This window comes from Amblyraja radiata, chromosome 14 (genome assembly GCF_010909765.2).
Source record: "Amblyraja radiata isolate CabotCenter1 chromosome 14, sAmbRad1.1.pri, whole genome shotgun sequence".
Classification (NCBI taxonomy): Eukaryota; Metazoa; Chordata; class Chondrichthyes; order Rajiformes; family Rajidae; genus Amblyraja; species Amblyraja radiata.
Window position 1 is genome coordinate 31481871 of NC_045969.1, and position 16685 is coordinate 31498555.

Below are 16685 nucleotides of genomic sequence, written 5' to 3' on the forward strand. Positions count from 1 at the left end.
CGATGGTTGGTGTGGACATGATGTACTAAAGGGGCTATTTCCATTCTGAATCTCCAAATTATTTTTTTTTAAAGTTGTACACGAAATGTATTTTGTTGCATATCATGATTAAGATATATGTACAATGCTTCTAATTAAAAAAAAGAAAAAAATTAAAACAATATTTACATATTTAAAGGTTAATTTCCTATGATGTGTAACAAACACTTTCTGCAAAACTTTCAGTCACAATTTCTCTGCCGAAACCTGGTCTAATTAAAGCGAGGCTCGCCTTAGTGAAGGTTTAGAAGGATATGGGCCAAACACAGGCAGGTAGGACTACCATAAATGGGGCATCTTGGTCAGCATGGGCCGAAAGGCCTGTTTCGATGCTGTCGAACTCTATGATTATGACCTTTACATAGAACATTGAACACTGCAGCAAAGGAACTGGCCCTTCAGCTCGCAATATCCGTACCTAACAGGTTAAACCCCTACCCTCTGCCTACATATATACATGATCATCCACTCCCTGCATATCCATGTGCCTATCCAAAAGCCTCCTCAATGCCTATCGTATCTGCCTCCACCACCACCCCTGGCACCGTGTTCCAGGCGCCTCCACCCTCTGTGTACAATTTGACCTTAATTCTAGACATTTATCGGTGCTCCGGGACCCTTAATAGCATTATTGAAGTAAACTCTATTAATGATCAATTAAGGTCGGCACGGTGGGACAGCGGTGGAGTTGCTGTCTTACAGCGCTTGCAGCACCGGAGACCCGGGTTCGATCCCGACTACGGGTGCTGTCTGTACTGAACTTGTACGTTCTCCTCGTGACCTGCGTGGGTTTTCTACAAGATCTTCAGATTCCTTCCACACTCTGAAGCCGTGTACATGTTCGTAGGTAAATTAGATTGGTAAATATAAAAATTGTCCCCAGTGTGTGTAGGATAGTGTTAATGTGCGGGGATCATTGGTCGGCGTGGGCCCGGTGGGCTGAAAGGCCTGTTTCTGCATTGTATCGCAAAAACTAAAACTAAAAACTAAAACTAAAGCACTTTAAATTGGTGCCAGTCCCACAATTTTGACATATTTTCTTTGTAAGTATGTTCCTAATATATTCTGTGTGGAGAATCTCTTAGAATTACATCCCATTATTCTGAACTACCCAAGTGTCAGAAATAAAATAGCCCTGTTAAGGATTGATCCTGAATCATAAAAGCATTAATCAAAGCCCCTTCTAAATTAGATCTCTACCAATAATTTCTCTTGGAGCCATAGTGACATGCTGCCAAATCAGTAGCTTGATGCAAACCGGTGTACAATGAACAATGCCTCGAAATGTACAGTTTAGTTTAGGTTATTTTCACAGTACTGAGCGTGCTTGCTAACCAGTCAGTGGAAAGACTATACATGATTACAATTGAGCTGTCCACAGTGTACAGATACATGATAAAGGGAATAATGTTTAGTGCAAGATAAACTTCAGTAAAGTCTAATTAAAGTCTCCAGTGAGGTAGATAGTAGCTCAGGACCACTCTCTTGTCATTGATAGGATAGTTCAGTTGCCTGATAACAGCTGGGGAAAAAATTGTCTCTGTACCTGGAGGCGTACATTTTAGTCCAGAAGTGTTTTAAAAACTAGTTTGTACAGAGGTGGTGAAACATTCTCTATTTTGTGCATCCTAGCCTCCTCGATGTAGATGGTAACATTTATGAGGCTTACATTTTAATGCTCTGAACACATCAAACCATAAAATTTCACACTTAAAGTTCCTAACCTTTTCCAAAGTTCCGAACCTTAAAGTTCCTAACCTTTCACTACTTAAAAAAGAATACTCAGATCTTTTTGTTTCTTTAGGTCTAAAATGGATGACCTCACTCTTAACTATGTTGAAATCCATCTGCCACTGTTTTACCCTTTCATTTTGTCTATCAAAGGGCCTTTGTAATGTTATGCTGCAGTCTGAACTATACACTGTGACACCCATCTCTGTTTCATTGGTACACTAGGATATATGGCTCTCTATTGTGAGGTCTAAGTCATTAATAAATAAAGTGAATAGTAGAAGTCCCAGCATATACCCTTGCGACAGTCAATCCGATTAGAATACATACCAATTACCCCCACTTTCTGACTTTACCCGATTTAAACAAATTCCCAACCCTGTCAACAATTTGTTTTTGCTTTAAGTTTTAAGTTTAGTTACTCACCACTTTATTAAAAGTTGCAAAAAACCTGATGTAAGGATGGAAGTGTTCAGCTGCGTCTTCAAAGGCTTTGTAATCTGTGCGAAAGAGCGGGAGAGAAAGGAAGATGCAATGATGGAAGTGGAGATTAGAAAATGTGAAATATTGTGAAAAGAGTCGTCATCGTCTAATGACAGTTTGCACTGGCTCCAAATTACCCTGGAGTGGAATCAAGAGGAAAATCGGGGGAAATTGGAAGTTCTTATTGCCTTGTGCAAGATTAGTTTAGTTTAGTTTAGTTTAGTTTAGTTTAGTTTATTGTCATGTGTATCGAGTAATAGTGAAAAGCTCTTTTTGCATGCTATCCAGTCAGGGGAAAGACTAGACATGATTACAATCGAACCGTCCACAGTGTTCAGATACATGATTCAAGGGAATAAGGTTCAGTGCAAGATAAATCCAATAAAATCTGATTAAAGATATTCCGAAAGTCTCCAATGAGGTAGATAATAGCTCTGGACTGTTCTCTAGTTGTTGATAGGATGGTTCAGTTGCCTGATGACAGTTCATACAGCTTGGAAATAGGCCCTTCAGCCCAACTTACCCACACTGACCAACATGCATCATCTACACTAGTCCCACCTGCCTGTGTGTCAGGGTAAATGTGTCTGAATCCTCTGCTAATGAAGAGCTGAACTTTCTTGGGGAGACACAGGGAACTGTAGATGCTGGAATTCTGTGTAGGACATAATGTGCAGGAGTAACTCTACGGGTCAGGCAGCTTCTGTGGAAGAATTGGACAGGCGATGTTTTGGGTTGAGATCCTTCTTCATGCTGATTGTAGAAGCGGAGTGGTGGAGGTGGGGTGGGAGGAGAGCAGAAAGCTGGAAAAGAACGGTGGGGGTGGGACAAAACTCGGCAAGTGATAGGTGGTTACAGGTGATTTTTGTTTGGATTGGCAGATGGGTGGATAAAGGCAAAAGGGTTTAAAAAAGAGACAAGGAGACACAAAGAGTGTCAGATAAGGAGAGAAGAAGAGTGGAATGTAAAGCTGGAGGGGGGGGGGGGAATAAAGGTGGAAAGTGACAGGGATGGAGTTGATTTTTGTTTGAGCACAGATCAAGATCCTGAGTTCTTGCAAATACGTCCTGAAATTGGGAACCCCCCCCCCCCCCCCCCCCCCCCCACCCCCCATTCTCCTTCACTGGATATTTTGGGGTGAGACAAAGGCTGTGCCTGCATAGGAGGCCAAAACGATCAGTGTCCAGGTCTCACTAATGTTCTGCTCTTGCGGTAGACATCGGCTGAACTCACATAGGAAGTAAGCCAACAATGTGATGAAAATTCAGAGCCTTTTTATCCACCTGACCCTTGTGTGGGGATGCAATGATTCCACCTGTCTCCTTCTGTGCCTCCAAAATACTAGGTTTGAAAGCAGGTGGTTTGGAGCACAGGGGGATGAGGGATAATCTTATAGAGGTGTATAAGCTCATGAGAGGAATAGATAGGGTAAATGCACAGTGTCGTTTACCCAGAGAAGGGGAATTGAGAACCAGAGGTTTAAATTGAGGGGGAAAAGATTTAACAGAAACCTGAGGGGCAACCGTTTTACACAAAGGTTGGTAGGTAAATGGACGAGCTGCCAGAGGAGGTAGTTGAGACAGGCACTATCACAACGTTTAAAAAACATTTGGACAAGTATATGGATAGGACTGGTTTAGAGGGATGTGGGCCAAATGCAGGCAGGTGGGACAAGTGTAGATGGAATATGTTGGTTGGCATGGGTAAGTTGGGCTGAAGGGCCTGTTTCCACACTGCATGTCTCTGACTATATGACTCTATGGCAGGAGCAACTGTTAATAATGATGCCTACAATAAATAATTCTAATATATATATATATATATATATTAATCATAAATATGTATATAATCATTGATCATATAAATCATATATATATATATATATATATATATATATACACATACTGTATACATTGAATTAACAATTACAAATCATGCATTACAAACAAACTTAAAAGATATTTAAAAAAAAGGTTCCCCTTTAACCAACTGAGAGTAATATTATACATCATAAATTGCTGCTATTTTTTCCATGGGCATAATTGGCGAATGATATAAGGCATCAGAGTTAAAACATGACTCTCAGTGGTCTCAGTAAAGCAGACTGATAATGGATGGAGGACTTCAGGCAATGAAAGGACAGGCTATCGTGTAACCTGCAGCTGCTTAATACATCACCAGGGAATATTTTACCAATTTCAAGAATCCAAACAATGAGATTTTGGTTCTAACTATTTTAAAATCAGGCAACCAGTCAGACCAGTACCTTTTTTAGAACTTTTGCGAAGCAATGTTAATATTTTACAGCATTCTAGTTTTAAGATTGATTTTCAGAGGTGTCAAAACTGGCCCCAATATTCCTTTCGGTAATTTGAGTTATATTTGTTCTGCAAAATGACAAAATAGAAATGACTGTACAAACAGATTTGTTCAAATTGGATTTTACTGGATTTTATCTTGCACGAAATGTTTTTCCCTTCAACATGAATCTGTTCACTGTGGACCAAAGATCTAGTATCTTTGCTGTGGACGACCTGACTGTAATTATGTATAGTATTTCCGCTGACTGGTTAGCACACAACAAAAAGCTATTCACTGTGCTTCGATACACGTGACAATAAATTAAACTAAACTAAAAAATAACTCTGATTATTATTTTAAGAGAAGATGTTATCAGATTAATGCCTCAATTAAAGTAGTAGCCTCATTAAAGCACTGTGGACTACTTCATTGTAATCATGTATTGTCTTTTCACTGACTAGATAGCACGCAACAAAAACATTTAAAATTCACTCTACCTTGGTACACGTGACAATAAATAAACTAAATTCTAAACTCTACTTCATACTTTATGGGCTTAACGCTAACCAAGTATAGGAAACCTGAAGGGCAACTTTTTCTCTCAGAGGGCAGTGGGTATATGGAACTAGCTGCCACAGGAGGCACTTACTATAACAGCATTTAAAAGACACTTGGACAGGTACATGGATAGGAAAGGTTTAGAGGGATGATTTAGGTTGAAGGGTCTGTTTCTTTGCTGTATGACTCTATGATTATCTTATACCACGCTGTGTTTGTGGATCTCTTCAAGTTTAATGATGTTTTGTATTTCGCTCACAGAACAAGTTTCTATAAAGCATAGATTCACGAGATTTACAGTGGATTTAAATACATTCACAAAACTTTAGCAATGACCAGAAGTTCCATTTTGTTTAGACCTCAACGTTATGTAAAAGTCCAGTAAACGTTCGCAATAAGGGACCTCGATATAGCGGATTTCGGTTATAGCGGACCGAGGCTCTTGTTGCACTGCCCTCCCACTTCCGCCAGTAGCCCAATGAGCTGGTGTCACGTGGCGTGCTTCATAGCTACACGGGGTACAGACCTGTGTTCAATCCCATACTCATGTTTGCATGTTCTCCCCGTAACCGAGTGGGTTTCCTCTGAGTGCTCCGGTTTCCTCCCACATCCCAAGGACGTGCGGGTTTGTGGGTTAATTTGTCCTCTGTAAACTGCCCTTGTGTGTAGAGAGTCAATAACACAGATAGGTAGTGGGATAACATAGAACGAGTGTGAACGGGTGATCAATGGTCAGCTTGAATTCGGTGGGCCTAAGGGCCTGTTTCCATGTTGTATCTCTAAACTGACAGCGGAAGAGTTGCTGCCTTACATGTCAGAGACCCAGGTTCAATCCTGACTATGGGTGCTGTCTGTACAGAGTTTATACATTCTCCCCGTGACTATGTAGGTTTTATCCAGGTGCACCTGTATTCGAAAGGCATTCAGGTTTGTAGGTTACTTGCCTTCTGTAAATCGTTCCTTGTATGTAGGAAGGATCAAATTGGCTTTGGTAACCATTGTAAATTGTCACTAGTGTGTAGGATAGTGCTAGTAGATGGCCAGCACAGACAGGGTGGGCCGATGGGCCTGTTTCTGCGCTGAATCTCTAAACTAAACTGAAACTAAACCAAACTGCTAAAAATTTAACAGCTAAGGGATCCTTAAAAGAACATTTAAGGCTAAATCTTTTAACTTTTAAAGTGAAATCTTTCCGTCGAAATGTACATCAGCACCACGGGTCCTGGGGAGAGGGAAATGTTTGTGGTAACTCACTTTCAGAAGATTCACTTTTAAAGTATCCAATCAATTTAATAACTTCATCTGTCCTCTCGAAAGATCGAACCTCTGCCCGGGTTTCGATAAGTTCCACAGGGTCTTCAGTCACCTGTTGTCAAAAACCAGCTTTGTTAAAACATCACATCTTCTTCACCCCTCTCTCATTCCCTCTTCTCCCCTCTCCCCTCTCCCATCAGGCAAGCAGTACAGATGCGTGAAAACGCATACCTACAGATTCAGAGACAGTTTCTTCCCAGCTGTTAACAGGCAACTGAACCATCCTACCAACAACTAGAGAGCAGGCTTGAGCTACTATCAACCTCATTGAAGACCCCTGAACTACCATTAATCGGACTTTACTGAACTTTATCTTGCACTAAATATTATTCCCTTGTATCCTGTATCTGTACACAGTCTTACCGCTGACTGGTTTGCATGCAACAAAAAGCTTTTCACTGTATCTCGGTACACATGACAATAAACTAAACTAAACTGAACTGAAGTAAACTAAACTAAGTCTATAATATCGTACCCACAAAATTCCGAGCTAAACATGTTTGTAAATGAAGACACAAGGAACTGCAGATGCTGGAATCTTGAGCATAACACACAGTGCTGGAGGAACTTAGTAGGTCAAGCAGCATCTGTGGAGGGAATGGACCTATGATGTTTCAGGTCGGGACCCTTCGTCCCTCCACAGATGATGCCTGATCCACTGAGTTCCTCCAGCACTTTGTGATTTGCTCAAAATTCCAGTATCTGCTGTTCATTGTGTCTCCAGTAAGAAGCCCTGTTTTTAATTATGCTTGTGGGGGGGGGGTCTGGATGGATTAATAAAAGATAGGCTGTTCATTTAAAGAGACAGTTTTCTATTCTATTATCTACATGGAATACCATATTCATGGAGGGCTCCTGATCAGTTTATCTTGACATCATGTCCGGCACACACATTGTGGGCCGAATGGCCTGTTCCTATGCTGTACTTTTCTATGTTCTATGTCCTAATGTAGTCTTGGAGGATCTGGCATGTCACCTATCCATGTTCTCCAGAGATGTCGCCTGACCCGCTGGGTTACTCCAGCACTTTGTTTTGTTTTTTTTGTAAACCACACCTGCAGCTCCTTGTGTCTCCTCCCATTTTACGTTGTGCAGCTTTGGTATTATCGGCTCACAGCCATCTGTTCCTCAACCTGTAACTCCCAATGTTATTCATAACCGCAAATCCAACACGCTCTTTTTAACCACAAGATATGAATTGATTTATTGACATGTCCAGCTGTGATTCTGAGTGTAGACACTATTCCTGGAGGCTGCACAGGTGCAAAGTGGTCAATTTTGTTTCTGACATCCCCTGTGCCTTATTTCAATGATAAGCTATTTGGATATAAGATAATTATGGATAATGTGCTGTTTTTATCTTATCAAAGGTTGGTCGTTGTGGAGCCAGGGAGGTAGAAATTATGTGTTTAAGAAGGAACCGCAGATGCTGGAAAATCGAAGGTACACAAAAATGCTGGAGAAACTCAGCGGGTGCAGCAGCATCTATGGAGCGAAGGAAATAGGCAACATTTCGGGCCAAAGCCCTTCTCGGCCTGAAACGTTTCCTTCACTCCATGGATGCTGCTGCACCCGCTGAGTTTCTCCAGCATTTTTGTGTACCCAGGTAGAAATTATGTGTTTAGTTTAGTTTAGAGATACAGCGTGGAAACAGACCCTTCAGTCCGTGCCGAGTTCTATGTTATCTTGCTTTCTCATCCAATCCCTACACACTAGAGACAATTTACCGAGGCCAATTAATCTGCAAACCTGCAGGTCTTTGGGGTGTGGGAGGAAACCAGAGAAAACCCCACACTGTCACGGAGAAAACGTACAAACTCCACACAGAGAGCACCGAGGTTAAGATCAAACACGGGTCTCTGGCACTAAGGCAGCTACTGCGCTGCTGTGTCACCCATTGTGCCAGAATGTGTGGTACCTATGTGATGTCATAGAGGTGCTTAAACAAATGTTTAATCTAAAGTCTCTCTTTAGAGGACACTCCCTCTTCTCCCCTCTCCCATCAGGCAAGAGGTACTGTGTCGGCTTCGGCGACGGCACAGCGCTGGAGCGCTATCGCGGAGCGGGCGATGCCTTGCCCGGGTTGCCGCGCTGGAGCTCCGGTGAGCTGAAGATCGCTGAGGAAAACATCGCGGAGCTGCGGGTCTGTGGAGCGACCAGCTGCGGGCCGCGGCGCTGAACTTTACACCGGGAGCCTGGGATCTCTAGATGAGATCGCCAGTTGTGGAGCTCCAACCGGCGCGGCCTTGTTGGCTTCGGAAGCCGCGGCCTCCAGTACGGAAGCGGCCGTTCCAGGGTTCCCAAGCCGCTGAGAGGACTCTCCCGACGCCGGAGCAACATCACCCAGCGAGAACGGCCTAGAACATCGGGCCTCCGTAGAGGCAACTGTGGAGGCCTTAATAGGCCCGACTATGGGTGAACTGGGGTTGGGGACTGGACTTTGTGCCTTCCCTCATAATGGGAACCATTGTGGGGGGATGTTCTTTATGTTTAAAACTCTTATTAATGTTATGTCTGTATTCTTTTTTTATGTGCTGCAAAATGGCAAGAAGCATTTCACTTCACTACACCTAGGTGTATGTGAATGTGACCAATAAAATACCTTTGATACCTTTGATAGAAGTGTGAAAATGCATCCCTCCAGATTCAGGGACAGTTTCTTCCCAGCTGTTATCAGGCAACTGAACCATCCTATCACCAACGGGGGAGTGGTCTTGATCTCCCATCTACCTCATTGGGGACCCTCAGACTATCTTTAATTAGACTTTACTGGAATTTATCTTGCACTAAACGTTATTCCCTTTAACCTGTATCTGTACACTGTGGATGGCTCGATTGTAATCATGTATTATCTTTCTGCTGACTGGTTAGCACGCAACAAAAGCTTATCACTGTACCTCGGTACAGGTGACAATAAACTAAACTCAATTAAACTAAACTAAACACAGCTATGAATAACATGTAGATATGGGCAAGGCGCCTATGACCATGAGACCATGGAATACAAAATTGAGAAAACAAAACATGTTAATCATGAAAATAAGGCCACACAAGGCAATAGTGTCAATGATTGTTATTTTACTCACGTCTAGAAGAAATGATACCAGGACATCAGGAGACAGCTCACCATCATACTCAATCAGGTGATCGCCTTTAAAGATATACACACTCCCAAGTTCTATCAGACCTGTGAAGAAACAGGAACTGTAAGTGGAATAGAGAATGGTTAGGTCAGACTACTACAATGTACAGTAAACCCTGGTTATAACAGACTATGGCGGGGGGGGGGGTAATGGTGTCCATCATTGCTGATTGTCTGTTATAACCGAGTAAGAGATTATCATTGAGCGGCACAGTGCCACAGAGGTAGAATTGCTGCCTTACAGCACCAGAGACCCGGGTTCGATCCTGACCTCGGCTGCTGTCTGTAAAGGGCCTGTCCCACTTACGTGTCCTTGGCACGCAAATTACGTGACCTCGTGGTCGTGTTGAGGCGTACGGGCATTGTATGGCCATGCGGGGGCGGTCCCACTTAGAAGCGCGGAGGGGTATGTAGTTGTGCGCGACATTGTACGGAGCTCCGAAATTTTTGTAGTGAAAGAAATCTTTGCGCGCCAACGGCCTGTCGCGTAACTGATAGCCAAATTGGGACAGGCCCAAGACCCTGGTGCGACGCAATGTCTCACCTTCAACAGCAGCAGAAGCAGGCAAACGATCGCCGAACTCGGCCTGGGGCTCACGGCTCACGGCCGTTGCGGTCCGGATCCGCCCCCACTTCTACTCCCAGAGCGGGGCCAAGAAAATTGAAGATAGACACAAGATGCTGGAGTAACTCAGCGGGACCGGCAGCATCTCTGGGGAGAAGCAATGGGTGACGTTTCGGGTCAAGACCCTTCTTTTCAGACTGAAGAAGAGTCTCGACACGAAACCTCACCCATTGCTTCTCTCCAGAGATGCTGACGGTTCCACTGAGTTACTCCAGCTTTGTGTCCATCTTCAAATGACGTCACACGCTCCAGACGGCTGTGTGTACGCATGTAATCGCGCCCGACCTTCGCAGGACCATCGCGGCTCAACGCGACCACGATGTCGCGTAATTTGCGTGCCAAGGACACATAAGTGGGACAGGCCCTTAACGAGTTTGTATGTTCTCCCTGTGACCGCGTGAGTTTTCCCCAGATGCTCCACATTTCCACATTCCAAAGACAGGTTAGTTGGCTTCTACAAATTGTCCCTCATGTGTGGGATAGAACTAGTGTACTACGCGCTCTTGGTGGGCCAAAGGGCCTGTTCCCACGCTGTATCTCTAAAATTAAAACTGGGTTTGATCTTGACCACGGGTACAGTACTGTCACCCATAAAATTCTTCTCCGTAAAATAACTTTTATATTAAGGCGCAAAAAAAACTTGATTTTTAATGGTATTTTTTTAAATGATCCGATAGCATTCTCCCCATCCCACTCCCCCCCAGAAAAACAATAAGGTGTGGCACATAGGTGCGGGGATAGAGTTGCTGCCTCACAGTGCCAGAAACCTGGGTTTGATCCTGACTATTGATGCTGCCTTTACGGAGTATACACGTTCTCCCTGTGACTGCGTGGGTTTTCTCTGTGTGCTCTGTAAATGTGTGGATAGAACTAGTATATGGGAGATCATTTCCCTGCATGGACTTGGTGGGCCGAAGGACCTGTTTACCTGCTGTATCTCTAAACTAAACTCTAAAGCTCTCATGTGGTTATTGATACAAATTAAACCAAGTTATAAATATGGATGTACATTTAAAAGACACTTTGACGAGTGCATGGATGGGAAAGGTTTGGATGGATGTGGGCCAAACGCGGGAAATAGAACTAGCTTAGAAGGGGCGCCTTGGTTGATATGGACGAGTTGGGCTGGGCCAGTTTCTGTGCTGTATGATTCTATTTCAAATGCAACTATTCAATAAAATTGCAATGAGTAAACTCATCTAAAATTATTTTCAGCAACGTCTGTCTTTATTTCTATGTGTGTTTCCTTGAGATAGACGGAGTACAGAGTCATAATACCCCAGTCCCGCAGTAATGGGCAGCGTAATAAATAACTCAAAAGCCATTAAGGATTTTTCAGATTCCTTCCGTTTGTTATCAACAGAATGTGTAACGTCTGAAAAGATGGAACACACACCACCTCCGCACTATGATCCTCGATTCCAATCATGCACAGTGGCGCAGCTGGTAGAGCCGCTACCTCACAGCACCAGAGACCGGGGTTCGATTCTAATCTCGGGTGCTGTCTATGTGCGGCGTTTGCACATTCACCCTGTGACAGGCCCAATTTCCTCCCACATCCCAAAGACGTGCGGGTTTGTAGGTTAATTGGTCCTCTGTAAAGTGTCCTAAGTGTGTAGGGAGTGGATGAGAAAGTGGGATAATGTACAACTAGTGTGAACAGGTGATCGATGGTCAACATGGGCTCAGTGGGCTGAAGGGCCTGTATCCACCCATCCATCAATCAATCAAGCAAGCAATCAATCAATCAATCAATCAATCAATCAATCAATCAATCGATCAATCAATCAATCAATCAATCAATCAATCAATCAATCAATCGACCGATCGTTCAATCACTCAATCAATCAATCAACTGACCAACTGAGCTATCAGCAGACCCATCGATCAATCCATCGATCGATCCATCCATCGATCAATCACTCAATCTTACTTTGCCCTCATTCATTTAATCATAGTCATATTATGTCAGAAGTTACAGCAAATGAAACCAAGGATTTGAGAGGACGTCAAACATATGTATCTTCTTAGTTGATCAGACTGAACAAGCTGGGCTGAGAATTAGAATCAGTGAATTTATTGCCACGTCATGCTTATAAAGTGAAATGGGTGGAAAGAACGATTGGATTAGAAGCATTTACTTAAATGTTAAAATATTATTGATTTTACAAGTTTTACATTTCTTATATTTCAAATTAATATCTCAATAAATTAAATTTACACAGATGGTGAATATCCTTCAATGCCTAGCGACATCCTAGGAGGATGTTGCCAGGACTCGCGGACCTGAGCTGCGGGGAGTGGTTGGGTAAACTAGGACTTTATTCCTTGGAATGCAGGAGGCTGAGGAGTGATGTTATATAGGTGTACAAGATCATGAGGGAATAGGTAGCGTGAATGCACAGGTTTTTATTTATCCAGGGAAGAGGAATCAAGAACCAGAAGACATAGGTGAGACAGGTAAGATTTCATAGGAACTTGAGGGGCAGCTTTTTCACAGAGGATGGTAGGTATATGGAATAAGCTGCCAGAGGAGGTAGTTGAGGCAGGTACTAGAACAACATTAAATAGACACTCGGACAGGTACATGGACAGAAAAGGTCCGAATGCAGGCAAATGGGACTTAGTTAGTTGGGACATCTTGGTTGGCATGGACGTGTTGGGCGGTGGGCCTATTTCCATGCTGGATGAGTATAACTCTATGACTAATGTCAAATATGTTGCTTGACAGTAATCCATCATGTGGCCATCCCAATTATTGTGGTTGGGAATCATCTTTGATGCCTTCAGACAAGCCATGTCTAAACATTGACTACTGTTGCAACATGAACGGCGGCATGGAATCAACTGTTGATAATGAAAGGTGGAGCAGTGGTCATTTATTGTTGCAGTGTTTAGTTTAGTGAATCAGCATGGAAACAGGCCCTTCGACCCATCAAGGCTAAGCCGGCCATCGATCACTTGTTCACACTAGGTCTATCCTACACAGAAGCCTACACTATTTACAGAAGACAGTTAACCTACAAACCTGCACATCTTTGGAATGTGGGAGGTCAGGATCGAACCCGGGTCTCTGTTGCTATGAGGCAGTGGCTCTACCCATTGCACCACTGTGATGCCCTTCAGGTTCTCAAGCCTGATGAGTCTTTGTCGCCTACTATAGCCTCCTCCTGTGAATACACTAACCATCACCATTACTACTAAGACGACAATGTAGAACCTACATTACTTCCCTGGCCTTTCACCATTCTTTACCCTGTTCCACTCCAATCATGTTACTTTTAAAGTGAGCATTGTCTATTGATTTCGTACATTCACCAAGATTTCTCCCCGGAAAAGCCCCTCATTCTCTCCGATCTCCACTTTCGTTTTGTCTCATCTCTTCTGAATTCACTCCTCCACTAAGAACAGCCGTCCTCACTGTCCACAACTCCTCCAATTTTGGTGTAGTCAGCAAATTTACTCACCAACCCATCTACATTTACGTCAAGGTCATTTGTATATATATATATCACGAACAGCAGAGGTCCCAGCACAGATCCCTGTGGAACTCCACTGGCCTCAGACCTCCAGCCAAACTATTTACCTTCCACCACAATCCTCTGACTTCTATGCCTAAACCAGTTCTGAATCCATACAACCAAGTCTTCATGAATCCCATACATCTTAATCTTGTGGATCAACCTACATGAGGGACCTTATCAAAAGCCTTACTCAAATTCACGTACACAAAATCCACCGCACTACCTTCATCAATCTCCTTTGTCACTTCCACTAAAAACGCAATCAAGTTAGTGAGACACGACCTACCATGTACAGGGTGGAACGGTGGTGCACTGGTAGAGTTATTGCATTATAGCACCAGAGAAGCAGGTTTAATCCTGATTAAGGGTGCTGCTAGATGGAGTTTGTACCTTCTTCCTGTGACTGCATGGGCTTTCCCTGGGTGCTCCGGTTTCTTCCCAGTCTCCAAAAACTTACAGGTTTGTAGGTTAATTGTCTTTGGTAAAAATTGTAAAGTGTCCATAGTGTGTGGGATAGTGCTAGTGTACGTGGTTTGTTGGTCGGCATGGACTCGATGGGGCGAAGGGCCTGTTTCTGCCTTGTATCTCTAAACTAAACTAAACAAAGCCGTGCTGGCTATCCCTAATTAGTCCATTCTGTTCCTACTTCTTTATTGCAATCATTTTTCTGATTGTTCATTGTCTAAACCTCTCTAAGCATTGCTTGAGCTTGCCTTTGGCTCATTCAGCATTGATTACTGTGTGTAGGTCACACCTTATGGTGCAGGCTTGTTCAGACGCTGAATAGGAGTTGCCACAGTTGGTGGGATAACTCCCTGTCTCATGATAGCCTGCTTAGAGCTAAGAACAGTACAGCACAGGAACAGGCCCTTCTGCCCACAATGTCTGTGCTAAACATGATGCCAAAACCACATTTATCTCCACCCATGTCTAAAGCCAACTCTACTAGACCACCATTGCAACTGTCAATGTACATTTAAGGCAGGTACACTTTATATAAACACATTTTAAAAGCATCATATTTCACTTTACAGAGAAGAAAACAGGCCAAGATACACACAGCAAACTAACTGGCAAATCAATAAATTAAATTCGGGGTCGCAAGGTGGTGCAGAGGTAGAGTTGTTGCTTTTCAGCGCCAGAGACCTGGGTTCGATCCTGATTATAGGGCTATCTAAACAGAGTTTATACCTTCTTCCTTGACTGCGTGGGTTTTCTCTGGGTGCTCTGGTTTTCTCCCACACTCCAAAGACAAACAGGTTTATAGGTTAATTGGCTTCGGTAAAAATGATCCCTAGTGAGTGTGTAGGATAGTGCTTGTGTATGGGAATGGCTGGTCGGCGTGGACTTGGTGGACCAAAGGGCTTGTTTCCACGCTGTATCTCTGAACTAAACTACACTAAAGGACTGCACGATTTATTTAACTAATACTGGTGAAGGAATCTACTGTCTCTTAACTCTATAGATTTATGGTAGATCAGCTGCAGGACATACAAAATTCAGAAAAAGGTCTTACAACAGACACAATACCCTTATTTACATCCTTTCATAAATAACAAAGGGTGGTGGTTGTATGGAACAAGCTGCCAGAAGAGGTAGTTGAGGCTGGGACTACCCCATCGTTTAGGTGGTACTAGTGTAACTGGGACATTGTACTAGTGTGGACAAGTTGGGCCGAGGGGCCTGTTTCCACACTGTATCACTCCATGACTATGATAAATATGATGTTGGCGGCAAAGTGGCGCAGTGAGGAGAGCCGCTGCCTCACAGCGCCATGGTCGCGGGTTTGAACCTGACCTCGGATGTTATATATGTGCAGTTTGCACATTGTCCCTCTGACCGCGCGGGAACAAGTGCTCGATGGTCGGCGTGGACTGGGTGGGCCGAAGGGCCAGTTTCTATGCTGTATCCTTAGATCAATCAATCAATGAATCAATCAATGATCATGAAAGCTACTCTGGACAAGTGTGGGGAAACAAAATCAAACGTGGTAATCAGCACCTTCCAGGGATGATGATTTTAAGAGCATTTTTAAGCTCCAACCCCCACAGGAAGGATGGCTGTGGACACAGAATTTAAAAAGGAAACGGTTTGTTAGCTTTCTTAGTCTCTCTTTGAAAAGCAATTTAAATACAAACACCTCCACATTCAGGGCCAACGGCTTCTCAGCTGTTATCAGGCAACTGAACCAGCTAGAGAGCAGTCCTGACCTACCACCGACCCTCTGGCTATCTTTAATCGGACTGTACTAGATCTTGCATTTAATGTTACACGTTATTCTGCCTATCCTCTATCTGTACACTGAGGATGGCTTGATTGTAATCATATATAGTCTTTCCGCTGACTGGATAGCACGCAACAGAAAAGCGTTTCTATACCTTGGTACACACGACAATAATAAACAAAACTAACTGTGGCGACTGCCTGGGGCCACGGTTACAATGGCAGTGGCATGTAAGTTGGGTGAAATCACCTCTGCAGACAAAATGTGTATGAAGGAACTGCAGATGCTGGTTTACACTGAAGATAGACACAAAATGCTGGAGTAGCTCAGTGGGTCAGGCAGGAATAGGTGTTGTTTTGGGTTAAGACCCTTCATCCGACCCTGATGATGGTGATGAAGTCTGATGAAGGGTCTCGACCCGAAATGTCATATATTTATTTTCTCTGGAGATGCTGCCTGACCCACTGAGTTACTCCAGTATTTTGTTTCTATCACGGGCGGCATGGTGGCACAGCGGTAGAGTTGCTGCCTTACAATGCTTGAAGCGCCGGAGACCCAGGTTCGATATCGACTACGCATGCTGTCTGTATGGAGTTTGTACGTTCTCCCTGTGAACCCATGGGTTTTCTCCGAGATCTTCGGTTTCCTGCCACACTCCAAAAACATACAGGTTTGTTGGTAAATTGGCTTGGTATAAATGTAAATTGTTCCTAGTGTGTGTAGGGTAGTGTTAATGTGCGGGGA

The 16685-nt window shown here is 43.5% G+C and overlaps 1 protein-coding gene across 1 annotated transcript in view; it reads right to left on the reverse strand.

Moving 5' to 3' along the window:
* casq2 (calsequestrin 2) overlaps window positions 1-16685 on the reverse strand; it is a 29235-nt gene that overhangs the window by 11099 nt on the left and 1451 nt on the right. Inside the window, exons 3-5 of the mRNA XM_033033010.1 lie at window positions 9513-9613; window positions 6367-6478; window positions 2197-2270 (exon numbers count right to left, since the gene is read on the reverse strand). Coding sequence (XP_032888901.1) covers window positions 2197-2270; window positions 6367-6478; window positions 9513-9613 — 287 coding nt within the window. The remainder of the gene's footprint in view (window positions 1-2196; window positions 2271-6366; window positions 6479-9512; window positions 9614-16685) is intronic.